Source organism: Labrus mixtus, chromosome 4, assembly GCF_963584025.1.
Source record: "Labrus mixtus chromosome 4, fLabMix1.1, whole genome shotgun sequence".
Taxonomy (NCBI): domain Eukaryota; kingdom Metazoa; phylum Chordata; class Actinopteri; order Labriformes; family Labridae; genus Labrus; species Labrus mixtus.
In genome coordinates this window covers 21,972,897-21,999,316 of record NC_083615.1, presented here as the reverse complement: position 1 = coordinate 21,999,316, position 26,420 = coordinate 21,972,897, and the positions used below count along the sequence as shown (strand labels likewise).

Sequence of the window (26,420 nt, the reverse complement as noted above, 5' to 3'; positions counted from 1 at the left end):
AATCAGGTGTTATGAACAGATGATAAACAGATAATCAGCAATAAGATTGATAGCATCATCCACAGTTTAAAGGAACATCTTTTTTTAACTTAGTTAAGACTTTAATCTCTGATACTTACAATCTGGGTTATTGAAAATGACAGTCTAATTCATTTTTGGAGAACTGGATGATGACGTTAGTAGTCCCTTAGTAGACTGGATTTTGATGTTTTGGTTTTTGCTCGTAGGGTGTGAGGCATTTTCCATTAGCATTTGATTGTATATGGTTGTTTACAGGAAAAAGTCAGTGTTGCCAGGAAAAGAAACAGAAAGCAACCACCCAAAATAAAATCCCAGCTTCCATCAACCGTCATCTAATGACTATTTATTGTTTAATTTATTCCTAAACAAACACATGCCGGCATGTGTTTCTGTGTCCATTGTCTTTTCATAAGTTGTGAGTCGAGTATGAACAAGGGCAACACATAGAAGAGATCCTCTTGACCAGAAGTCCTATAGCTAACATCTGCTACACTGGAAGCCCTGTAGAGTTAGCTAGGACTCCAATAGTCTGTATTGTCATCAGATTATAGCAAATGGTTTCCAAGATTGGCTGCCAAATGAGTGCTGTTTAATAAATGGTCAAGTGAATGGTTGCAGGCTGATTTGGCCAGACGAAAAGTGTCTTGTGTTTTAAATTGCTTGGCTGGCTGCCTGCTTTACTAGTTTATTGTTAGCTAGACTGTTAAAATACTGGCTAACTGGTTTGTCTGTGGACTACAATTGATTTGCTGTCTTTCTGACTTGTCTGGTTCTTTGGCTCACTGGATGTCTTACTAGATCACTGGTCAGTCGGTGTCTAAACAGTTAAATGGCTGGTTTTCTGGGTCCTCTGCTGGCTGACTATTTGATAGGTTTACTGGCTGGTCTTTGGTCTTTGTCTCTCCATGGGATCACTGTTACAGTCTAATCTTATTTGACAAGGTTACACAAACACACACACACACTCACCACACAGGCACACTCACTGTTTATTAGCCTTGAAACGCCACAGGCAGATGAGCTGATGATGTCATGCCTTCCTCTGATTGGTTGAGCCTCACTTCCTCCTCCCCCCTCTCTCTTCCTGCCTGCATCTGCTTCTCTCTCCTCCCTCCCTGCCTGCCTCGCTCTGTCAATCCTCACTCAACACTAACAGCCTCCATTCAACGCCACCCTTCTCCCTCTCTCTCTCTCTCTCTCTCTCTCTCTCTCTCTTCTCCTCTTCCTGTCTCTCCCTCTCTCGTCTCTCCTCTCCTCCTCTCTCTGCTCCGCTCTGCTCCTGCCAGGAAGATGATGGTGATGATGATGTGACACTGTGGCCAGCCAATAATAACGCGAGGAGTGAGTTTGAGGGGTGTGTCCTGGGGCTGGGTGCTTAGAGCTGATCGATGCTGAGGAGACTGAGCAGGAAGAAGGGGTAAGAGAGAGGGAGATAGAGGAGGGTGGGGGAGGCCTTGTCCGAGCTGTGGAGCGCCGAACCGGGCTTAATAAAGGAGGAGGAAGAGGAGGAGGGAGGGAGGAAGCTATCACCTGTTAGAGGGGGCTCAAACCTGTGCTGTCATGGATAAATATCGACCAAAGAGGCCGACCACCCTGGCTCTGTTCCCTCAACTGCCACAAGCCGGCACCCAGGTAGGGAGGCTGGGAGGATCCTTGTTTTTCAAATCAGTGTGTACGTGTGTGTGTGTGTGTCTGTATACGTGTCTGTGTGTGAGGAGGGGTGGATGCTGTGTTAAGCAGCAGTGACATCAGGCTGAATAAATGGGTTACTGTGTGTTAAGTGTGTGTGTGTGTGTGTGTGTGTTTCCAGGAGGATGCTGTCTTCAGAATGAGACAGCGTTGGCCGGTCGTGTCTCTGTGTTTGTGAATGCTCTTGGGTGTGTGTGTGAGTCTTGGCAGTGGGTCAGTTGTGAAAATGGTACGTTTATATCCGTGTATAATTAGCTCCGACTCGATAAAGGCACATTTTCTCTCCCCGATATGTGGCATACATTCAGGGCACATACCTATTTTTAGGACATTCATACTCATAAGTCAATCTGTATCATGTATCATGCAGCAGACCCACAATAGGTGAGCAGTTTGACTTCTTCAAGGACGCCTTGACAGCTCATATTTACTGGTGGGGAAACTGAGCCTGGTTGGGCTTTTATAACAAGATCCTCTGAGGCAGTCTGCCATTTTGTTAAATACATACAAGTATGGTTAATATAGGTCATCTGTAGCTGTGTCTTCTGGTAAAAAATAGAAGAGCAGGATCATAAAATGTCAAGTCTAGAGGAACATTTCTATCATAACAAGTCCAGATGATACAGCGGTGTAGCTAGCCTTTGCTCCTGGAGGGGTGTTCAGTAATGAGTGCTTTCTTGAGGGATCAAGCAGTAGTAGCAGCAGTACTATTTTCCTGGTGTATCCCTTTAAATGAGTTGCACCCTTTTGACTGTGTCAGTGCAGATCAGATCAGAGCACCCTAACCAGGGTCTCCCTTCAGATACAGCTAAATAACTCAACACACAGATGTACGAGTTCCAACGGAGCATCTTTTAACCACAGTTGTTGTGATGGCATTTCGGTGGTTAGAGTTGGTCAAATGTACAAGTCCAAATCAGGCCAGGAGATTCCTTCATCATGCAGAACACATGCTGTAAATGCTGCATCATAATTGTTTGCTGTGTGTTCAAAGTACACAACAGTAGCCTACCTGTAACTGTAACCAACAGGCTCAGGTTTGCATCTGTAGTGTCTGACAACGTAACAGGAATGACCCATATGAAAATGGATCTTTTCTTTCTTGTGTCACTTAAATATTGTTGTCTAAGGATGCAGGACATGACGTAAAAAGGATGCTGCAGATGTCAGAGTGTAGTGTTAACACGAATCCAAAATGGCGGATAGATCAACAGAGTCCTATGGTATGGTGACAGTTTTTGCCCTTTTAGCAATGCTACATGTAAGTGTACGTATTCAAAGGATGAAGAAAGGAGTGGAGAAGAACATACTGGAGAGCAGAAAACAGTGTGTAGCAGTTTCGTGCAATTACGTGCACAAAGATCAAACCGGTCGTGCACTGGTCGCATGATATAAACCTTATTACCACGTCCACACTTGCATGCATTTTCATAAATATTACCCACTGTGTTCACACATCGGCTCCCCCGACTTAATGCTAAAGATTTTATATGGGACTGGAAGGAAACTGTCCTGATAAAGTTTGGATAAAGAATTTGGCAGATGGAATTTAAGCGTCCCGATAGTTTTGTACATGTGTTAAAATGACTCTTCAAATGCAAGGATATACAGAGGGGTAAATCAGCATTATATCATTAACTCATTCAGATTAACTCGATCAGGAAACTGAATTATCATGCCCTCCTAACTCAACCATGATCTCTTCTTTGAAATCTTCCCAACATTCAACTTCTAAAATCTAACAAGATGTCAGCTTGTTGCATTGTTGATAACATCCAACACTGTCCTTAGAGAAATAGTGTACCTAAAGGATGTAATGTGAACGTCTCCTATATAGATGTTATCAGTACAGGTTCATTCAACACTCAATGATCCTCTCCACCCTGAAATAGAGTGACGATGTGCTGACAGGCAGATATAGAAGGTTATTGTGTCTTCAATTCAATCCTTCACAAGCTGCATACCGGCCCTGTTTGCTTTAATGCAGCAGCACTGTAAGAGCTGTGGACCTGGTCTCAGAGGATTAAGGGAACATATAGAGGCTGCTAGGTATATGCTGCTTCAAAGGGTTTCTCATTTAATCATGTGTGATACTTTTACTTGACTCAAAATGGGTTTTGCACTAAGCCCATCATGAATACTTGAACTTTAAAGGTTGTACGTGATTCTATGCTTCTCGTTGTATGGCCCTTATAAGGTCGAAGTAAGCAAATGCATATTAACTTCATAATTCATGTAGAAAAAATGTCCTAACTGATTATCATCTTAGTTAATGACCTATTATAGACTATGGTGATGTAGATTACAGTACTAATAAGCACTTAATAATGACTACACTACTTAATAATGAATATTAATAATAAGCAGCCAGTATGCTACTAATTAGCATGCTAATAAGCAACTAGTTAATGGTGAATATTGATATTTATTAAAAGTGTTACCAGAATGTTTAATCAGAAATGCACTTTAATTGGTTTGTATTTGTCTTTATTAAATATTTTTGATCTTTTTTTTTTTTTTTTTTTAAAGAACATCCAGAAATCGGTCTTGCACATGACGATGATTTCCTAAATTCTCCAGTTGCAGTTACAGTAATGCAGGACATATGCAGATAGTATACTTTAGTATGACCAGTATAAGGAAGGAAAACTGCATGAAAAAGAATGCTTTATGTTAATTGTTTAAATCCAATGCTAATATTTTCCCTAATATCAAATACTTATAGCAATTTATACGTGAAGAGTTTACATAATGGAAAAAAAGTCTATAAAAAGCACGAGTCCATGATCAGCCAGTGTAGTATTGATCAGGTCGTCAATGTCAAACACATCAAACGTGCAGTGTGTTGATCATCAGTCAGCTGTAAACTGTGTCCTCAGCAGACTCCTGCCTGACAGCTGGACTCACCACAGGAGCTGGATTAGGCTAGACCAGATAACACTCACTCTCACTTAACATGTAAGCCCTGCTGTTTACACAGTCCTGTGCACGTGTGTGTGTTTGTGCGTGCGTGCATGTGTGTGTCTGTGTGTTTGTGTGTGTGTGTGTGTGTGTGTCTGTGTGTGTGTGTGTGTGTGTGTGTGTGTGTGTGTGTACTTTTGTGTAGTGATTGACTCTTAGCAGTGAATTAATCACCTAATTGTTAGTTCTAAAGTTAGCACGTGTTAGGGAGGTGGCTTCAAGGTGTTAATAGGTTCTGCTCTTTGGGTTGTTCAATACATCTGTTCCAACAGATATAAGCAACATGCCTGATAAATGATTGTAGTCTGAGTAGTAATGACCAATTACATATCAGCAGGCTTTGGTGTGTGTGGGAAACACAGCCATGTGGAGAGCAGCAGATGTAATCCACTGTAATGTAATTTTGGTTCCCATTAGTGGTAATCTGACGGCGATATATTTATCCCTAAACGGATGTCAGCATTCAGGCGCAGGTTATAATCCAAAGATTTAAAAATGTCAACTTGAGTGACAAATCTGCTTGATACTCAATCAGTGTGTAGGTTTCCAACTTCCTGTGAAGCATCAGTAATGATAGATCTGACCTCCATTCAACAAACAAGCATTTTGAAAAGTTGATTTATTATCCATCTGAGAACAGACCTGACAAAGATTGGATTTTTTATTTTTATTTTTTACAATTCTGTATCATGATGATGTTATTTTAGCAACATTAAAGACCCATTAATTGCAAGTAAATCCCAAGACTTTTTTTTAGCGCATATAGCTGCTGTATGGCAGTGTGAAGCTTGTATTTAGAGCTCAACTGAGACTCACCAGAAGCAGAAGAACAGGCTCTTGGGGATGCAATCAACCAAATAATGACTTTATAGATACATCTGGAGGTGCGAATGCGGCTTCCTTATTGCCCTGAATCCATGGACACCTCTCAAGTTGCTTATTAGACGATAAACTATGCCGCTTTATCGTTTCATACACATTCACACGTCGCAGATGAAGAAGCCAGAGCCACTTGGGGAGCTTGGGGATCCCCGACCTTCCCGTTGAGAGACGACCGACTCTACCGCTGATCCAATTCTGTCTCTCATTACCAACCTTCAAAATACATCAGAAGACATCTTGAAATTTTTGTTTAAAAAGACTTCTTTTAACAGTTGTACAGCATGCATCAATCTGCTATATTGTTACTTGTTTTGAAGACATCAGTGGCTATATGTTTCATTTGTTAAGCAATGAAAAGGGAGAGTAGATTAGTGAGAAATATCAGACGCCCATCTCTATTCTCTGCATAATTCTCCTATCTCTATATAGTAGCAGCTGTATATGCAGACTCATCAGGGCAATGGTGCATTCATGCACTGTAATCTGAGAACTGAGCTGGTGCACTGACTTTGCTTTGCTTTAGACACATTATGAGCAAACATAGACGGGCTGAAAAGAGGGAATGTGACTTTGAAAGATCTGTGAAATAATTGGTATGATACTTTAAGACATGTGCTCCCTAAACCCTGCAGTCAGAAAAGGGGAGTTTAAGGCTCGCCTAGAGGATGAGGAGGTGGATTCTACACCTGCTCAGAACAAGTCTAAGTTGCAGAAGAGGGACCATTTTGAAACAAAAGATCAAGCAGCACTCTTTTGCCTCAAGGTGAAGTCTGGCTTCCCCTACACTGTTTTCTGCCTCTGTTTGAGGGAGGAGGTTGTTGATTTAGCATCAGAGGCAGCCATATTGATCTCTAATGTCTGTCTGAAAGTAATTTTAGGTACACTTAGACTGTATGGAGTCTGGTTTTGTGACAGGGCTAATGACATGTTTTTATATCTTACCTGCTCGGGTCTGTCTCCCATCAAAGAGAAATCCTCTGTTGGTTTTGAAGGTGAGAGATAACCCTTAAAGGAGGTTATTAGCAGGAAGCTGGCTTGTGGTTAAAAAAAAAAATTCATAACAACTAACATTCATAACTATTTATTTAGAAGCTTATAGTATTGACTGATACAAGACTAAATTACGTGTTTTCTTGCAGAAGATCTTATCACTCAGAGCTGTATCAGAATCAGGTTTATTGCCAAATTTTTGTCAGAAAAGTTGTGAACAGCAGTATTCCTACAGTCAGGAGACTTAAATAAATAATACAAAATGACATGTATGAATGATATTGTACAAGATAATTTTCAAGAGGAGCCATGGAAAAATGTGTCCTGTGTACTAAATATTAAACTACAGGTAGTAGCCAGTTAGCTTAGCTTAGCATAGGAGTAGAAACAGGGATCAAAGAAACACAATCAATCTGACTTATCACATATTTGTTCGTCATCGTTTTATCTTCAAACACCATCGTGAGACATGACATAGAGCAGGACGAGGGCCTGAATATGTATTTACTGTTGTGACTATGCAATCGAAGATATTTTTTTTGTTCAGTGTGGTTTGCTTGTCTGTTTGTGAGCAAAACTATTCTGTCAGTTTTGTAAGTGTGTGTAGCATATGCCAAACAAAAATCAATACAACTTTGGATCAGATCCCTATCCGACTCACAAGAAAGTGAAAGAGGAACTGACTCAAGAAAAACTAAAATGTCTTCCCTGTGATCATACAGATTTTTATGTTATTTTATAAAACTTTGCAGCATTCACATTATCATTGAACATTTTAATATTTGTTCATTTGTAATATAAAGAGTAATTTAAGTTTTTTGGATGCCAAGTATGTGAAATATTTCTAGTTAATTAGGGCCTAGCTGAGACGGTGACACTTTTCAGCCATACTTTAAAATAACTCTGATAGTTGTGTTAATGTTGTCAGACACAAGCCTATAGTGGTTACTCTTACAGATTTCCAAATCGTAAGACATTTGGACTATTGTATTATATTTACTCATGCTTTATTACTGTTGTTTAAATGAGAGAATGTCGCTCCTATGTTCACTGTATATTGTCTTTTGAGTAGAAAGTGATAAGACAATGGAAAGAGCAGAATTGGGAAGTGTAAACAAGTGTAACATGAAATGTTAAATGGTAAATAGACAGTACTTATATAGTGCTTTAGTCTTCTGACCACTCAAAGCACTTTGACTCTAAATCACATTCACCCATGCACACATTCATACACTGATAAGGAGGCTGCTGTACTAAGAGCCCATCAGTATTAACTAATCCAATTCATACACATTCAACCGCAGGAGCATTTTAGGTTTCAGTTACTTGGCGACGAATACTTTGACATGTAGAAGCTGAAGCTGAGGATCAAAATGCCAACTAGCTCTACAATGAGCCTCAGCCAACCCAAAACCATAGTGATGTGATTCCCAACAATGATAGGCAACGTAGAACCCAGCAGTAAGCCATCATGACATTTTGAGCTTCCCCCTCTGAGTGTAAACATGAGAGAAGAACAGCCAGCGGTTTGCTCTCTTCGACATGGATTTAGTTGATAGTAAAAGTGATTCCTTTAGATTTAAGTATGCCATTGAAATATCAGATCAGTGTGTTGTTGTTTTTAAGAGAGAGGGATCTGTTTCACATAGAGAGAGAGAGAGAGATGCTTTGATCTACACGCACGCACACACACACACACACACACACTCACACACACACACACACACACTCACACACACACACACACACACATACACGCTGAGTAACCATCCTCACAGAACAGAAAAAGTGTGCATTAGAAAATCCAGATGCATGATGGGATGTCAGCAAGTGAGTCAGCATGACGTGTGGTTCTCCTGACATTTAGGCTGGTCTGTTGCACACTTCCTGGTTGATGTTCCCTCCTTTTCCTGGCAATGATGTCATGAGAGTGAGGATGATACTGATATTAACAATAATATTAGGATACATTTTTTTATATTATTCCCTCATATACTTATATCGGGTTTTTTTTAATCTAGTGAATGTTTCTGTTATTTTGTCTTTTGCTAACTAACAACAACATCCAGGAGGGAACAAAATAACAGACTCTGCCCAATCCTGCCATAAAATATAATTTAAGTTGAGTAAAATATGAGTGCCCGTTTTCTAACATCACTGCCCTAGAACACTGACTGAAAGTGAAAGCTGACAATGATCCTGATACTATCGTTAGGTAAGGTTAACTAGTTAATGTTAGCTAGTTAGCACTCACCTACAGTAGCTATGCTTTGATGCTGAATTTCGGGAGCAATGCAGGGTTGAGTGTCTTGCCCAAGGACACATCGGACATGTTGCTCAGCTGGGGATTGAACCCTCGTCATGCAATATGTCAGTGAAGTGCAAGTAAGGACATTGATGTTAGCGACTGAAATCGCTGTTAGCGATTGTTCTGAGGGCAATATAAGGGTAGCAAGTCCCCAAAACTAGATATTTATCTGAATATCGTGGTTTTCTGTGGTTGTCAGGTGACGCAAACATGAGTTGTGTTGAAGAGATGAAATATGTGAAAGTCCATGCTGCAGCTACACAGTGCAGAACTGATTGTTTGACTAAATTCAGTAATTCAGGAGTCACAGTTAATCATAAAATATTCAAATCTCTATGGCAACAATACTTGCTTCCATAGCAGGTTCTGGAAACTAAAACAACGTGACGTGGACACAATCTATAAAAGACTGATCCTTGCTCCCCATAAGTTTCTGATCATTTGATAGTTTTAATCCTGCAGTGAGAGAAAATAATTTCTAGACCACCTTTAGCGTCAAACTAGAGAGGCTTTTGTGTGCACCCAAGATGACACAAGACGGGTAGGTCTGGCTCTCAGTACACACTTGTGTGCTGGCTAACAAAACCTCCTCTGTGTGTGTGTGTGTGTGTGTGTGTGTGTGTGTGTGTGTGTGTGTGTGTTGGTGTGTTGAATTGAGTTTTATGCTGCTTTTCTGTCTCTTTAACATCCAGGACTGCATTAACAACAACTCTTTTGGAAAGAAGGACAGCTGGAAGGACTCCCACTCCTCCTCCCCACACATAACAGGTATGGACATCAAATGTATACAAAAAAACAACAACAAACAAACAAAAGACAGAACACTGGGCAGGGAAGTAGTGATGGGATTTCTATAGTACGCATTTTCTGTTTGAAATACATTTAGCACAAATAGTTACAAAAGGTTGCTTATTGGCTCACATTGGTGTAAAATAAACCTTTCCCTCACAAATTCGACCCAGCGCCACTAGGCGCCGTCGCCGGTGACCATGTTCCAGGCTACCTGGTTGATCCTGCCAGTAGCATATTGTCTGAAAGATTAAGCCTTGCAAGTCTAAGTACACACGACCGGTACAGTAAAACTGAGAATGGCTCATTAAATCAGTTCTATTAATTTGAATGGGGTATTCCTCCACTTTTATATAGCCTATTTGATCCTAACTAAATCTTGTTTTTTGGCAAAAACAAGCACTTTTGTTGGTCCTACTTGGATCATGTGCACGAGCAGCCATTTAAGCCCATTGTTTTTGCTGGCTGTAGGAATCTACTGGGGATGTTCCAAAAAGTTTCAGACCTACCAGGGATAAAGGTTCCAAAATATTTAAAAGGGGACAAGATAACAGGAAACACCATTTAATTACATGTTATAAAATATAAAAAAGTGGGGGTGCAAGGCATCATATCAACAGATTCTTGAGAATAAAGTACAGATGTTCTTGAATTACTTGAATATCATCTAGCATGGATTTTTTTCTCTGTTCCTGTAACTCATCAAAGATAAACTGCTTACTTTTGGGCTACTTTGATAATCCCTACTCTTACATCTGGTTGCCTAACACTTAATCTGAAACTATTGTTTCATTTCTTGTGTGTAAAGGAGACCTCACACCACCCGATAGCCAACAAAAACCAGAGGACAAAGTCCGACGCAGCACGCGGCGCCCGGCCCCAAAACCCCCCACTGCCAATGGAGCTAATGGAAAAACCAACACTCAGACAGCTGCTGCCGCTGCAGACGCACGCACTCGGCCGCAGGAAAAACAGGGGCTCAGAGCCACACACACAAATCCCTCCAGCACACCAAGGAGTCAGAGGAAAGCAGCAGGAGGAGGAGGAGGAAGAGGCAAAACGGTAGGAAGAGCAACGACAGCGATGAGAGAGAGGACCCTTGGGGACATCAGAGGGAAGGACGGGGTGACAGTGGGGAAGGAAGAGAAAAGAGGAGGACGACTGTGTGAGGAGTCCAGGGGGAAAGAGAAGGAGAAGAATGGACATCAGAGGTCAAAAGAAACCAATGGACTGAAAAACAAGGGGGCTGATGGGAAAGGAAAAGTAGGTGCTAAAGGGGGTAATAAAGGAACGGGATTCAAGCTGAATAACATTCTGTGTAACCAGGAAGTTTATCTGCCCGCCATGGTGGTCCCACGTACACCTGTAGCACCAAGAAATCAGGAGAAGACCCAAGACCAAGGTAATGAACCACCTGTAGAGCTGGTAGAGAGCAGAGTTGGGTTGCTTTCAAAGTAGCTTCCAACAATGGTCAAATCAGCATATTACATGTAAGCATATTTTTGTCAAAACTCATCACTGTCATAAGATTTCATTTTTAAATTGCTGAGAAAAATGTTTGAACAAACAACTGCCTCTTTACACACCACGAGACACAGAGCCAAATAAGCAGTTTATAACCAAATAATATGCTGTTACAACAGCTATGTTCATTAGGAGGTCTGTAAATCTGTGTTTTTTATGCCTGGTACCTGGCACAAAGCTGATTAAAGAATGAAGTTTGAGGGCTGAATACAAAACTATTCAAAATGACAAGAAGTCCTGTAAAAAAAAAAAGTGTTTAGAATCTTCTCCATGGACATGTTTTCAGTGTAATATATCTATGTCATGCAATAAAATTATTTTAACCAGGGTATAGATCCAAAGTTCCAAACTATTCCCATTTTATTAGATGGCTCCAGATTTTATCCCTGAATAATAAAAATAATTCTTATCCCTATCTGTCCAATTTTGTTTTCCTAGGCCAAAACCATGACAGGACTCAGGACAATCCCCTTGTTCTCTCCCGGTCCAGCAGTGAGGGAGGCTCAAACAGAATGTCCCTCAGCTCAGACACTGAGGGCCCCCCACCAGGGCCCCTGAATCCGTCTCTGTCCCACCGAGCCAACCCTGACATCACTGAGGAAGAGGGGGAAGGAGATCTGACTACCTGCATGAACATCCAGAATGGTCCGACCTTCTGCCTTGACGGCAACAAAAACAGAGAGATGGGCTGTAAAAAGTCAGAGGTTATCACAGGGAGAGGAAGAGGTGATGGTAAGTCTGAGGTGCATCGTACCAACCTTGTCACAAAGGAAGAGTGTGCGGGTGCTCAGACTGTACCAAAGAGTGAAGCTTCAGCGGGTTTAAATTATGACTCTGTTAAATACACTCTGGTGGTCGATGAACATGCTCAATTGGAGCTGGTCAGCCTCAAGGACTGCTTGCACGGTTACAACGAGCACAATGATGACAGCGATGCAGAGACAGTCTATCAGTCAGCCAATGAGGAGGAAGACCCGGAGTATAAGGAGGAGAGGAGGAGGAGAGAGGAAGCGAGGCAGGAAGGTAATGACACAGATTGATTTCTTAGAAGGATGAGCCCAATTCTGCCACAAAGCAGTAGTGTGTTGTAACGAAGGTGGTTTAACTTCTTCATAAAGATTGCTTTTTCACTATGTTGATTTTCCTAAAACAGAACAACTGAGGTTAGTCTCTGATTCTCAGACTCGTATCATAGAGTTAAAGGGCAGAAAGTTACAGTTCTGAGTGCCTCTATTATACAGTAAGTAAGTAAGTAAGTAAGTAAATAAATAAGTAAAACCAGAAAAGGGAGCGTTCATTGTTTTGTTTTGTTTTTCACAAGTACACCACATGACTAATTGTCCAGGTAAAACGTCAGTGAAACAAGGCTTGCTCAAAATGGGCTATGGTCAGTACTAGTCCATGGACTAGTAGTTTGTGGTTGAAGTTGTTTAATGACACAGTGTATCAAAATAATGGAAACCTGATGAGGAATGACATCAGCACCAAGAATAAGTTTTTCAAACACAAGCATAAGTTTGTCTTTAGTTGACATGATAGGTCACAGCTTAATTGATGAATCTACGGAAGGGATGTACCAGAGGACGTCTCACCCTATGTATGAATTATGCAATTCATTATTATCTTATTGAATGATTTTCAGGCTGTTTTTCTGTCCTTCTTAGAAAGGTAGAAATGAAAAATGGTTGGCAAACACACCTTGCTTGCCTGTCCAAGCAAAGTCTATCTTTGGAAAACAAAGGGAGGGAGCCTGTGGCCCACTGATATAAAGCCCATGCCTTCACAGTTTTTTGTTGGTATTATAAACTGGGTATAGAAATGAGATTGAAAACCACGTCAAAATCACAGGCATCCCTCAAACCAACAGTGGGTGATCCTCATGAGAGAGTAGATGAAAATAAAGTAGTGTTTCTCTGTCTCTGTGAATTGTTATTGATGGCAACTATATGGGCAAACAATAAAGAAAAAGTTGAACTTCACTTTGGGGGAGGAAATAGACAAACTGTTGGCCTGGAAGCTGTTTGTATCTCTGTTAGATTGAGTCCAACCGCAACTATTGCTTGTTTTCACAGATGCTGCCGGTGTTTAAACTGGCATTTTCTTGATTAATGTTTTTAGTAAGCGATAATGCATTTGTATTTTTTTTTTAAAGTCAAAACATAGGGTAAAAAAGGGAACTAGTAGAGGACCCAATACTATGCCTTGTGGAACACCACTGAACAGATAACATTGATCTAGATGACTGTGTATATGTAGAAATCAAACCTGGTTGACCTGGTTGTTGATTTATGTTGCTTTCAGTTTAATCTTTTCTTCTTCTATGCTTAAAGAAAGGAGAAAAGAGGAGGAAAAGCAGAGACTTGAGGAGGAGGAGACCAAAAAGAGGAGGGAAGAAGATATGCAGAGGAGGAGGGAGGAGGAGGTGAAGAGAAGGAAGGAAGTTGTGGCTAGAATCTGCAAGCAATCCAAAGTCATATCGACCATAACCTCAGAGGAAGAAGAGTCTAATGGAGGAAGAGCCGAAGCTTCCAGGAGTAGGAAATTCCTCAACCTATTTACTAACAAAGGCAGCAATTACAGTGCCACAGGTAAACAAAAGAGTCAGAGTTTTTATCAACGATCGGCTAACCCATTAAAGTAGTTATTTTAGATGTTCTGATCAACAGTTTACATCTTCCATTTTTGTACTGTACAGATTGTAAAGAGAAAAGATAAGAAACTAAGGTAAAATACAATAAGAATGGCCAATCAAAAAACAAAACATCACATTGTTTAGGTTAATAGGTAGGGAGGGTGGAAGTTCTTACATTACCTCTATGTATATCTTTATATTGTTGCAGAATTTTTATTTTACTTTCTAATTAAACATTACTTCAAATCATATGTTCGTTTGAAAACCGATGACATATCAGAGCATCAAAAGCTCTGAAGTTTGTTAGCTCATTTGTGAAGATTAAGACAGTGTTCTGCTCTTCATAAATCTACATTTCTATATGAATTGGTTGGTCATATTAATCAGGGTATTTTGATCAGCTAGTTCTGGAGCTGTCAAGGTTGCAACAGGGTCAGCACTTAGAACCACAAAGGTAAGGGCAGTGACAGCTGGTGATGGAAACGAGAATCTTCCATAGACCAGACCATTACATTTCAGGTCAACCTGAGCAGTTCACACAGGCTGCCAAGGCTGGGTCCTTCATAGACTGAGTCCACCAAAAGATGTTATCCCCAAAATGAGACACTGTTTGCGTCTTGTGTTATCTAATGTCAACTAGCTATTAGCTATCTAGCACCTGCCTTAAGAAGAACAAACACCCTGATAATCAAATAGAGTTACCATTGGGCATGTTTTTTTCCGGCCATATGTATGTGGCTGTTTTGAATGAATTTAGCTCAGTAGGGATGCATTCTCCTTTAGTATACTGATTAGGTAACAGGCATTATGTCCTCCCATGCATATCTTGGAGGGCAGAAATAGTTATGTTTAATACAAAAGAAACACAAGAAACTAAAACTAGTCAAAATGGACAGTGGCTCAGCAGGCCTCATGCTATTGCCTTGTCGGTTTTTCAATCTCAGGACATAATGAATGTAGTTCCTGTGATTAAGACAATGTTTAAATGCATAGAGTTTGTTTGAATTACATTCATTCTTGTCTACGAAGGAAGTAAGAAAGGCTATTATAATGTAATTATGAATTTTTCAATAACCACCCGTAGACCATAACCATTACTAAGTCAGTCAGAATTTGACTACTTGACTGTTTTTTTTCATAAAGGAATAAATGTGACACATACACTTGGATGAGTTGTTTTGTTGTGTTTATTGTTAGAATAAAATCAATGCTGTGTCTTGCAGGGGCTGCATCATTCGGCATGTTCTCCTGTGTTTTGGATGGAGTGGAGCGAGAGCAGAGCCACAGAGCCGCCTACCGGTAAACACATAAACATTCCAAAAGGAATAGTGTCATGTCCAAATAAACTAAATTCAAAGTTAAGTGTACTTTCTTATGCCGATTTTCAGGTTTGTCCCTCGTCATGCCGATGAGCTTCACCTAGAGACAGATGACCCCGTGTTGGTGTTGAACCAATGTGAGGACCTGTGGTGTCAGGGTTACAACATGAGGACTGGAGCTACTGGAATATTCCCTGCCTTCTACGCTGTCAAGGTGTCCGAAGATAGTGACCAAGGTACAAAACAAAAAAACTGGTCTGTAGAAACAGATTATTATCACCATCATCAACATCATTTTATAAACATGTTTATTCTCCTTCCTTCTCACAGTCCAAAGAGATGGTTGGACAGAACAGTTCATGGTGAGATTCCTCGGTTCAGTTCAGGTCCCCATCCATACAGGCAACGACGTGCTGTGTGCTGCAATGCAAAAGGTACGTCCATACAGACACTGTACAGAAAACTATTTGGTGACTTATCATGTCTTAAACCTCCTGTACTGATTGCAGGTTAAGCAGGATGCATGACCATTTCAAACATGTTTCATAATAAGGATTTAATGATAAATATGTTTGATAGTGTTGCAAAGTAGCAGTAGCTACCATAAGCTAGCATTGTACTGCTGGTTTACTGTACATTGATTATTAAAATTTGCAGCTTGAAATTTTCATACAGTTTTGTAAAGTCTGCTGCTTTTGCCCCCCACCTCACCGCCCTGCAAAGTGTTACAACAGCAGGTTATTGCACCACATCAGTCTATGTTTTGTTATGTCACTGATGTCAATGAAAGTGATAGGCAAAGCCATTATATTTTTAAATTGTCTATCAGCCCAGATTTAAGCCCATTTGTCTGACTGCCCCATTATCAGTCAGATATCAAGATATCTCAAGAATGCCTCGAGGGATATTCTTTCAATCAGGGCCAAAAATTTACATGAACTAAAGGTTTTTGAGGGGTCAAATGTCAATTTGTTCCCTGAAATAAACATTTTTGTACGTAGACATTCTCTTGAATTAAGCCTCTGCTGTAAATACTTATGGTGCCTGATTTTCTGTATGCATACTTATGCCTTTTAGTTACTTTTTGTTTTGTTCAGGCAACATATTCTCTTAGTTATTTTCAATTTACAAATTGAAATTGTTATATGCAACCCCATTTCCAAATTACATTTTCTTAAACACATCAAATGGGAAACATGTGTACTCAGTCTTTTTGTCTTATTTTTATAGAACCACATGTTTGCTCTTGTGTTTTTTCTGTTAATAAAACGTCTTAATTAGCTTCTGAACACGCTAACATTTTACTAGAAACGTACTTACTTTACTTCCAACGCAGGACCAATATATGCTTAGAGTTGTAAGTTAGAAGAGAGCTGTGCCTGTTTCAGCTCAACACTGTGTTTTCTCTAAATCCTTCACTGGCTCTTAATCCTGCATAAGGACATTAAAGCACAGAGCTGGCTACTTAAGCTCAAAGTATAATGGACACACTTTGTTCACTTCACGTTCTACATTTTACTATCAGCTTGAAGCACTTAGTAAAATAAGATGGAATTTTATGAATCTCTGTGGTGAAATGATAATCACCGTGCTCAGGGTAGAGTAAGATGGTGAGCTCTGATGGACCCTCTCTGCCCCTTAATGTGGCGGAGAGGTTAAAGTCCAGTAACTAAAAGTGGATAGGCTAGTGGTTGTGTTGCTCGCCACATGTACAGAGGCTGTAGTCCTCCTCGCAGTGGCTGCTGGTCAAACCCAACATCTGCCCTTGGCTACATGTCTTCCCCTACATTTCCTGTCTCTCTTCAGCTGTCCTTCCTAATAAAGGCAAAACAGGCCAACAAATAAAATATATTTAAAAGAAGTAAAATAGCTTTCTTAAAATGCTAGTGTATTTCTACAAGATGGTTGTACTTCCTTTTGTGACGCTCTCCCAGCATTTGAATAAGAAAAAATAATTTTCAGTTTCTTGATAAATATAAATATATTTAATAAGTAGTCCCTCAAATATAGTGCTCAATTACCTCATCTACAAAGGCCTACTTTTACTCCAGCTACAAGTAACACTATGAACACTATTTTTGATTACAAAATGGTCAGAGAGCAGCTTGTTTGAACTACTTCCGAACACTACAGACTACTCCAGTTATGTGACTGACTGATTCTCTGATCATTTGTGTGAACAGGTGGCGTGTAACAGGCGGTCCACAGGTCAGCCTCCTCCAAACTGTGTGCTGGAGGTCAATGTGAAGGGTGTAAAGATCACCGTCCAGGACCAGTGTCACTCCGCGCACAGGGTGAGAGTGCACTACTATAACTACTATGTTACTCCTTCCTTCTAAGTGTCAAATCCTTTCAAATACAGTGTGGCTAAAATGCTACAGCAGGTAATCAAAATGTTTAGAGAGTTGGTCAAAAGTAACTCAAAAAGTGATTATAATGGGCATTTTCTGATAGTTCCTAGAACCCGATTAATTAAAACTTTTTTAGCTCCCGCTTCAGAGTAGGTACTCTCCCAGCAACATGGTGGTCCGAATGCAGACAGAAAAAAAGTCCCCATGGTGTGTAGTTCTCAGGACACTTCCTAGTGGATAGTTCCTCTTCAACTGTTTGGTCTCAAAACACCTCATAAACTATGACTACTACTTGCTTAACTTATGACATGATGTTAGCAGACAAACAAACACCAGCTAAAGTTTGGACTTGAAGGATTATAACTTTGATTATTTATCTCTATCACAGGGGGACCAGTGTTTCCATTTCTTCCAGTTGAAGAACATCTCCTTCTGTGGCTGTCACCCAAAACACAGCAAGTGAGTGGAACTACTGAAGAGAGTTTTTAATTCAATATATTGACCTATTAAGAAATTCCAAAATGCTTGAATATCTAATTGTTACAATTTGCATCATGACATCATCCATTAATATTAGTATCATTTATATACTATAATTGCTGCTATTGTTATTGTATTTTCTATTTGATGCTTTAGCAATATTCTCTTTGTTGCATTCATGCCAGTAAAGCTTGATGAATTGTTTACTGGCATTTGTTCTAATGACAAATACACACATTTAAGCTTCTTGCTTCTTCCTAAGCACTTGTTTTATTTAGAAAAAGTTTTGTATTAAGTCTTAACTGCGTGTTTCTCCCTGGTATTGTGTTGCAGGTATTTTGGTTTCATCACCAAGCACCCTGACCAACAGCGCTTTGCTTGTCATGTGATGATGTCAGAGACAACATTGTATCCTCTGGCTGTGTCTGTAGGGTAAGGCCTTTGTCATAGTAATAGATATTTATCACCTATTTTCTGACTGAGGGCGTTCTGTCCCTGTAGCACAGGAGTGAAACACAAAACTGACAACATGGGACTTAATCTTAATTAGAAAGTAGTTAAACTAACTAACCTAAACTGTAAATAGTTCGTTTTTGGGAGTTATGCTGAAGTTTTTCAAAGCTCTAACCACATCAAACAAACTTCTGCTCACCTCCATTTAGTCTGGATTGAGGCACAGATCTCGGAAACAGATATCTCAAAACTTTGTCCCTAAAAAGGACAAACTGAATGAAGGCACTCATATCATGGAAATATCTGCATTGGAGGGGATTGTAACCCAAAACAGCTGAGCTGTTGCTGACGCAGCTCCTTTCTGGCTGTTGATGACTCTTTTTGAGAAGTTCGTACAGTGCCCCTAAAAGCTCAACACACTGCAGCTTGAGATAACATCACAACATCTGAAACAGGCATTAAAGTCTCTCTTCAATGCCACCAGACTACAACTACAAAAAAAGTACTTCTTCGTTGTACAACACAAACTGCAGGTCAACAGCCTACTGAATTGTATTTTTTATTTATTTTTGAAACTTTCTTTGTATCATGGGGCGGCTTAGTTCAACTTGCTTTGACTTGTTTAGTGAACTGGAACGGATCAAGTCTGGAAATTGCTGTGGTTTAGCTGGAGAGGTGCTAGTTCACTTCCTGGGCACTGCCGAGGTGCCCCTAAGCTAGCCACCGAACGTCCATGCGCTCAGGAGTGCTCGCTGTGGGCAGCCTCCTCACTCTGACACCTCTCCATTAGTGCATGTCCATAGGATCCTGTTTGTGCATGTGTGTGTATTTCAGCCTATGTGTGTGTAGCATGTTCAAATACTATAATGTGTAACATTTTGTTTAAAGCTTGGCCTGGCAAGAATAAAGCACAATAACACAATGAAATGTACTGGTCAAGTCAGCAGTAGATCAGCACATTGCCACATAATAAGAAATAAAGGTAAAATGAGTGGTTTTGTAAATGGAGTCTGTTGGCTTTAAGGAGAGCAATGCAACAGCTGCTCTGGCTATAAAACGTGGGTGTGCTTAAATCAGATACATTTACCCTCAAGAATTACACTCTTTTTTTGTACATTTTTGTCTCCTAGCCTTTAAATATGTAAAACTAGGGCTAAAAATCAAAAAAAAAAATCTCCTCTAATCTTCTGTTTCCCTCTTGTGTTGTCCTACAGGAAGGCCTTCCAGCAGTATTACAAACAACACGTCGGTTACTCCTGTCCCACTGAAGACATCTTCATTGAATAACACCTGTCCCCCTCTCACACTATGTACTGAATACTCACTATGTGCATGTAAGCCCAGTCTTACACCACAAACTGGATCACAGATATATCTCCGTGCATGGTGGATTTCTTTTCTTAGTGGCATCCAGTGATACAGCAATCTTCCTCTTCCTTTGGCCGTGTCACAATAGAAAAACCTCTTCGGATGGATAGGATCAAACAAGCTGTTCCTGACTATGAGAACAAATGTAACATAGACCTCCCCAAAAACAAATGCAAATATTTGATAGTGATATATTTTACGAGCTAAAATTACTGACAGGTAAGTATTTGATGTAAAACATTAGGGATAGCCTTCAGGAGGATGGAGGTAATTTATTGACAGAATATTTAGAACATCGTGTTTGGGCTTGCGGAGTCAGTTTGGCAACTAATCAATGAAATAAAACATTAACCAAAAAAAAAATTCCTCCAAAAATAAGATGGTAATAATGGTCGAATGCTAAATTCACAAGGATTTCAACTTCTGGGACAAAAAATGTCATCAAAGATTTATGGCAAAATATCAAAATTCATAGTCTAAATATGATATGTTTGTAATATTTGTAAACCAATATTTTAATATAGCCATTCAGCGAGGTAAGCTAAACCCTTTTACATTTTAAATGGACAAATACACCAATAACTTTTAGTCTTATTTTACGTCAGGGCACAAGTGTCTATCTCTGCAGCTCGAGTTCAAAACCAATTCTAAAAAGCTCAGAATATTCATTCCAGTGTGCAAACCAATGAATTTATATGCAAAGGTCACGTAAATATGTGAACCACAAGGAAATTTAGTAAAAGGTGTGCATATTTTGAAAGAAACTGTAGCTAAATTTAGTTATTTATGAAAGTTGTGTTCATACCAAAAGCAAAGCAAAGTTTTACCTCAGTATTTGTATTTCATCATTTTGGGATGATTTGTTTTTATTTATATTGGTATGACAGAATAACCAGGCCCTGTGTGTCTGGGTTCAAAACATTATTTATAGGCACCCAGCTTTTTCATTTCATCGCCTTCCCAAAAAACTATGTCTGCATTAACGTTACTTTACTATGAGATCCCGTATTATATAAAATACACTTTTTTTTTTTTTCTAACACTCATATGTGTCTCTCACCTGTCGACAAACCCCCCAATTATGAGAAAAGTCCATCCTCTCCATCTTTTCTCCTCTTTTCAGAAAATGTGTGCTCAAACAGACCGTTTGGAGATTTTTGTGACATCACAAAGGGCAGTAACCCCTCACCCAGCTGGGTGACACTGGCACAGCTAGGGGTTTCTTCTGTCCTTTGAGTCTGTCTTCTATATAAACAATAGGGCATAGTGCAAGAAAGCCGGAGACACATCACATTTCCGGAGAGGGGCGTGGTCAAACACAGCTCATTTAAAGTTACAGACACAGAAACAGTCTGTTCTGAGCAGGGCTGAAATAGAGGGGTCTATAGGCATGATGAAATACAGGATCAGGGTGGATTTTATGACCTGTTAGATCACCCTGGACTCAGCGTGTTACCTGGATAACAGATAAACACTAACCTCTGGCATTGTGTGCAGTTGCAGAACCTCTGTCCATCTGTCTCTATGAAGCTGCAGTTGAACTACACCACTACACCTATACAGTATAGCTAGTCACATGTCAACAGAAATCTGGCAAATTATGCCGGTATAAAAACACAATCAAAAGATTTATGTGCAATTTAACTCCAATAATCAAGAAGGAATAATGCAGAAAAATGCTACATCATATTGCAAATGTGTAAAATCAAGAAAAAATTCATGCATTTTGAGTTTCTCTGCAAGAGGACAAGTTAACAAATTCAACTAATTTTGGAGGTTGTATTAACTGTTCTTTTGAAATCATAAGACATGATTCTCTCACTGGATTGCACATTTTTAATGATTTACATGATAATGTCAAAAACACAGTTATGTTTTTTTGCATGTGATTTGTATAATAACATTAATCAAATGATAAGTTGCCTCGCTTTTGGTCTGAACACAGCCAAAGACTTCTTTGTAAAATAAAAAACCTTTTTAAAAAATGTGTCGATGTAACAGCAACAAATGGTTGCTTAATTCATTAAACTGGATTCTAAAATAGGATAAAGATCATCGGACAATGCTTGCATTTGAACCTAAATCTTCTGTCTTTAAATTACCTTCATACTTGATATATTACTAAAAAGGGCTTCTTCTTAATATAAACAATTCCCACTTCAGTATAAAAGGCAGCGCTCTGAAGAAATGTATTATAAACCAATTAATCTGCTTGGTTTTTCTTTTGCACGGATGAGGACAGAATGATGTTTCCAAAAATGTTATATAGAGTATATTTATCTGTATCTTAAAAGCCCAAGCCCTGACAATCTACTGCTGGAGTCGTTTGGAGTTGCTGTGAAGGTGCCTCATTTCTCCTTTTGCTGCTTCATGTTCCTTTTCTTCCACATGTGGTTCCATGCAGGGTTTCTCTGGTTGAGCAAAGACATGATTCCTTTAACTCTGTGTACTAACCAGGCCCAAACGACGCTGTGCAATTTAGTGCGTGACTGTGTGTGCAAAACAACAGACTGTGAGGATGATGGATCGCTGTGCTGTCATGTCCGAGTCTGTCCTCAGCACTTTTTTAAGCTCACATTTCTTTTGTTTTGCCTGCTCAAATCTAGGTCCACAGTCATGGTCAAATGAACAAAAACACACTGATATTAGATGTTAATACAGTAACATATCCTCAAAATCTAACCCAAAAATCTGTCCTAGTTGGCCAAAGAAGGATTTCAATTTCCATTCACTTCCTCCATTAGCTGCAGACTTAAAGCTGCACCAGTCAATATTTTTTTTACATCAACAGATCATGTGACTTTGTTAACAGGGATGCTTATTGTGGTCGACCCTACGGAGAATAAGTGTCCAACAATGCAGTTGCCTTCAGTTTTAATGAGATTTTTTCATGTCTTTTGGACAATTGCCTTGGTGTCCCTGCACACATATACACCCCTCAATCCTTGTCTCTACTAGCAGGCAACTATTTCCAGCTAAAAAGCTCCAGTACTTCAGATTTAATACCAGGTCATCTAGACATGACTCAGAACAATGAAAGTGTTTGGTGTGTAAATGGACAAATATTCCAAACACATCAGCCATGCGTGCTCTGATACTGTTGTGCAGTATTTTAGCTTATCCTACTTTCCCCAAAAGATTGAAATATTAATTAGTGCAGCTTTAAGATCCAGAATTTGAACTGTAGGCCCCTCCAGGCTCCTTTAGGCCCTGAAACCAGCCACTAAGTGGTGCACAGTAAAGCGCATTTGCCGTTGCTGTCGTCAGACCAACGCAGTTGTAAGTTTTAATGCTGAGTAGAAAATCTACTTCAAACCATCTCATGCCAATGGGATTGTCAGTTATAAAATACAGTCTGGTCAGGTTAATTGTAGGTGCGTTGCTATCTTAAGCTAGTGGAAAGCATCTGACTGGTAAAAACCTGGTGTAAAAGGAAATGGTGCAGTGTTGTCCTGCAATTTTAAGGGCACATTTCTAAATAGTAAGATGCGCCTTTGTAGCAGGTTAACAACCCCTCTATTTTGTACCAACACACTTATGATAAATAGACTATATGCAACGCCTCTGCGCCTTACACTGTGCTCAGATTATGCACTGTTCACCAACAAAAGTGCAACTGGACACACTTTAAATACACCTGTACCATGCACTTTACAGTAATGTGCAAGAGATCATTTGAAAAGGGTCCTTTGACTTAGAATTCCGGCCAATCAGAATGCCAAGGCCAATCTATAGCATAACTATAGAATAAGAGGAGATTTGAGCAGACAAAGCCAATGGAAAATTACCATGACATATTTTATGTTTGGAAAAAATACAGTGCCTAATTTTTTTTTTTCTGGTGTATAGTGAGTATGACTGTCCTCAGTATTTACTGTTGAATTCAAATATCTCCAAATCACAGAACAGAAATGGATACAACGGCCAGTCTCATGAGTAGTTATGTAAAGGATAGGACTTAGTACACCAATGATGGCTGCCATGGACATGAAATACTGTAATGACACTCAATAGAGCTAATATATGGCCCCATTATGGGTTGAACAGGTGTACAGAGCTTGTCTCTCAGTCAGTAAGTTGTCTAATGATGTTTGGTTGTTCCCACTGGTTAGTATTGCTATTGAACGTCATTTATCTTAAGTTATTGTAAAGCAACATTTTGGTGAGACTCAGACTTTAGTTGTTGATTAGGTTTACAGCTGCTTTTAGTTGAAGCAGCATTAAGAGTCTTTACTGAGTTTTTTCTGGAAAAATCTTTGTCCCATGATCTGACTGCTTTTGTAGCCAAGGAAGGATAATCGTACAAGCCAAAAGGTTGAAAGGTCCTGAATGTAAACATGCAGAGTATGGATATTGATATTTGCTGATCCTTCAACGTTGGACACACCACTGCCATTCATTATTTCAGATTGACCTTAAATTATATTTTACTGCAACAGAAATGTTACATTGTCAAAGTATGAAAAGTTCAGTTCTATGATTGATGGCAGACTTCAACATTTAATAGAGGAATTCACTATTTTACAGTATGCTCCATATGTTCATCTTCATGGCAGCCATCTCTGGTGCACCACAGGGAGTAGTTCTGATCCACCAGAAAGTGTCCTTTTTATGAATTCAACTTTTGTGATTCTAACACCGAGGGGATCTATTGTACATGACTCATTAACATAGATATATCCTGTATGTATGTACCTATGTATGTACGTATGTTTGGTTGTAAAGGAGTTATTATTGTATGCTGTAGGTTTGAGCAAAACCTGGGTGTAACACCGCATGATATCAATGTTGTAAAATGAAAACGCTCAGAAGATGCACAGACGTGTCAGTACCATGGTGGTTATTCTTGTCAATAAATCACGTTTACAAATGCACAGAAAGCCCATGTTCTTTTGTAGGTATCAACTGATATTCTTCTTTTTTTGTATCAAATGTATGTTTTCAAGTCTTTATCCATAATTCTGAAATTCATTTGATTTAAAAGGCCTTAAATGAATCTGTTGGAGGAGAAAACTTGAGAAATTGAGATTTAGTGAATGGTCACATACAAGGGGCGTGGCCAGAGGGAGGGCCAGGGGCATTGAAAATCTCATTGGCCACCCCAAAAGCCATATCAATGATTGGCTATTTACCTATTAAGTTGAATTCCACTATTCTGTCAGTTTTCAACAGGCTGCTGATAGTTTTCTTCACGAGCTAATGTAGTATATTTCTTTTGTTAGTACTTTCAGTTGTAAAAAATAATATTTTTCTCTGAGACTTATTTAAAGTTGTTTAAAAGGAGTTTATTATGTGACCTTTAACAATCCATATTTTTTACGTTTTAAGATTTCTTATTCACATAAGAGTATTCATATTTTCAAAAACACAGTGAAATTGGTGGATCGCATACGACTTGTTCCCATCCTCCTAAAAAAGGTTATGTGTTAAATACACGACATAGCAGCCCTATGAACACATTCATAAGGATGCTTATGTTGGTGTGTTTGCAAAGTTTCACTTGCATTAATTATAGTGTTTAAAAATGTAAATAAAGCAACAGCTCAGAGGAACACAACACTGATTCAGTTTGCTCTTGTGTGAAGGTACCAGCATCAGGGCTCTTAGTGCTAAGAACAGTCAGCTTCTTGTGGCTGAAAAGAGTATTGCAGTATTAAGACTATTAACAGTATTATATAAAAACAAATCACCCTAAATTATTTTTTCTTTCTTATCCCTCTGGGCTTCCATACAGACAAATATTTAATATGACAAGGATTTATATAATAAACATGTAAAACAAAATCATTAAAAACTAAAAGTACATATTTCCATATTTATAAAGAAAGATTGAATGATACTTCAAAAGACAAATAATCTGAACAGAATTCGCCATTGTAATGGTCTGAGGAAAATAAATACATTTATGCATTTCTGATGTTGTCTTAATTGTTTCAACCTTTAGTAAATCTGTAGCTACACTGCCATCTACTGGCTGGAATACATTGCCTTTTATACTAACTACTTAATATGTGTTCAACACGGCATTTTAATCCCTTACCTGTGTTACTATTTGTGTCCAGTTTAAATGAGCAGTAAAAACCCTCCCAACGACCTATTAATCAGGAATATGGAAATGTAACAATTTGAGAATTTAAGGAAGAAAGAGTACTGTAAAACTAGGTGAAGGCTTACATGGAAAAACACTCAAAAAAATTAGCCATCATAATGTGTGGAATATGTTATAAACTAAAAATGATAATTCCCTTAGAATTAAAAGTCATTAAAAGCTTTAGAAGGAACAGCTGATATCCGTCCTCAAAGAGTTCCACAACAGCTAAAAAGAGGATTAGCTCTCATCGGCCACAACAGAACCACAGCAAAACTTGTTCTATTTACTTTACAAAGTTTGGAGAGTGCAGCTCAATGACCCCATGAGGTCATTGATTTAAGGACATTTTGAACTCATGTCTCTTTAACATCTAGGTATCTTTACCTTCCCTAAAATATGTTACTTTTTCTAAAAGATAAAAGGTGATAAGAGAACATCCGTGTTTAAATAAAGAAATATCCCTATTTATTTTATTTCTGCACCGTTAATCCTCTCTCAACACTTAACATTTTACCCAGCTGATAAATGCAGTTAGTGTGTGATGAAAAGCTAATAAGTATTT

At 39.2% G+C, this 26,420-nt stretch overlaps 1 protein-coding gene across 2 annotated transcripts; it reads left to right on the top strand.

Annotated features, from left to right (window-relative positions):
- Positions 1–1,240: 1,240 nt before the first annotated feature.
- mapk8ip1a (mitogen-activated protein kinase 8 interacting protein 1a) lies at positions 1,241–22,201 on the top strand. 2 transcript variants are annotated; one of them, XM_061036377.1, is made up of 12 exons: positions 1,241–1,653; positions 9,544–9,619; positions 10,449–11,042; positions 11,603–12,187; positions 13,495–13,752; positions 15,020–15,095; positions 15,185–15,351; positions 15,446–15,549; positions 17,299–17,409; positions 17,855–17,925; positions 18,280–18,378; positions 19,614–22,201. In XM_061036377.1, exons 1-12 carry the CDS (start codon positions 1,582–1,584, stop codon positions 19,684–19,686), a joined length of 2,286 nt encoding a protein of 761 aa, XP_060892360.1. In that variant the 5' UTR covers positions 1,241–1,581; the 3' UTR covers positions 19,687–22,201. The 2 variants fall into 2 exon arrangements, with proteins under 2 accessions (XP_060892360.1, XP_060892361.1); XM_061036378.1 differs by having other exon boundaries at positions 1,242–1,653; positions 11,603–11,896.
- The last annotated feature ends 4,219 nt before the right edge of the window (positions 22,202–26,420 follow it).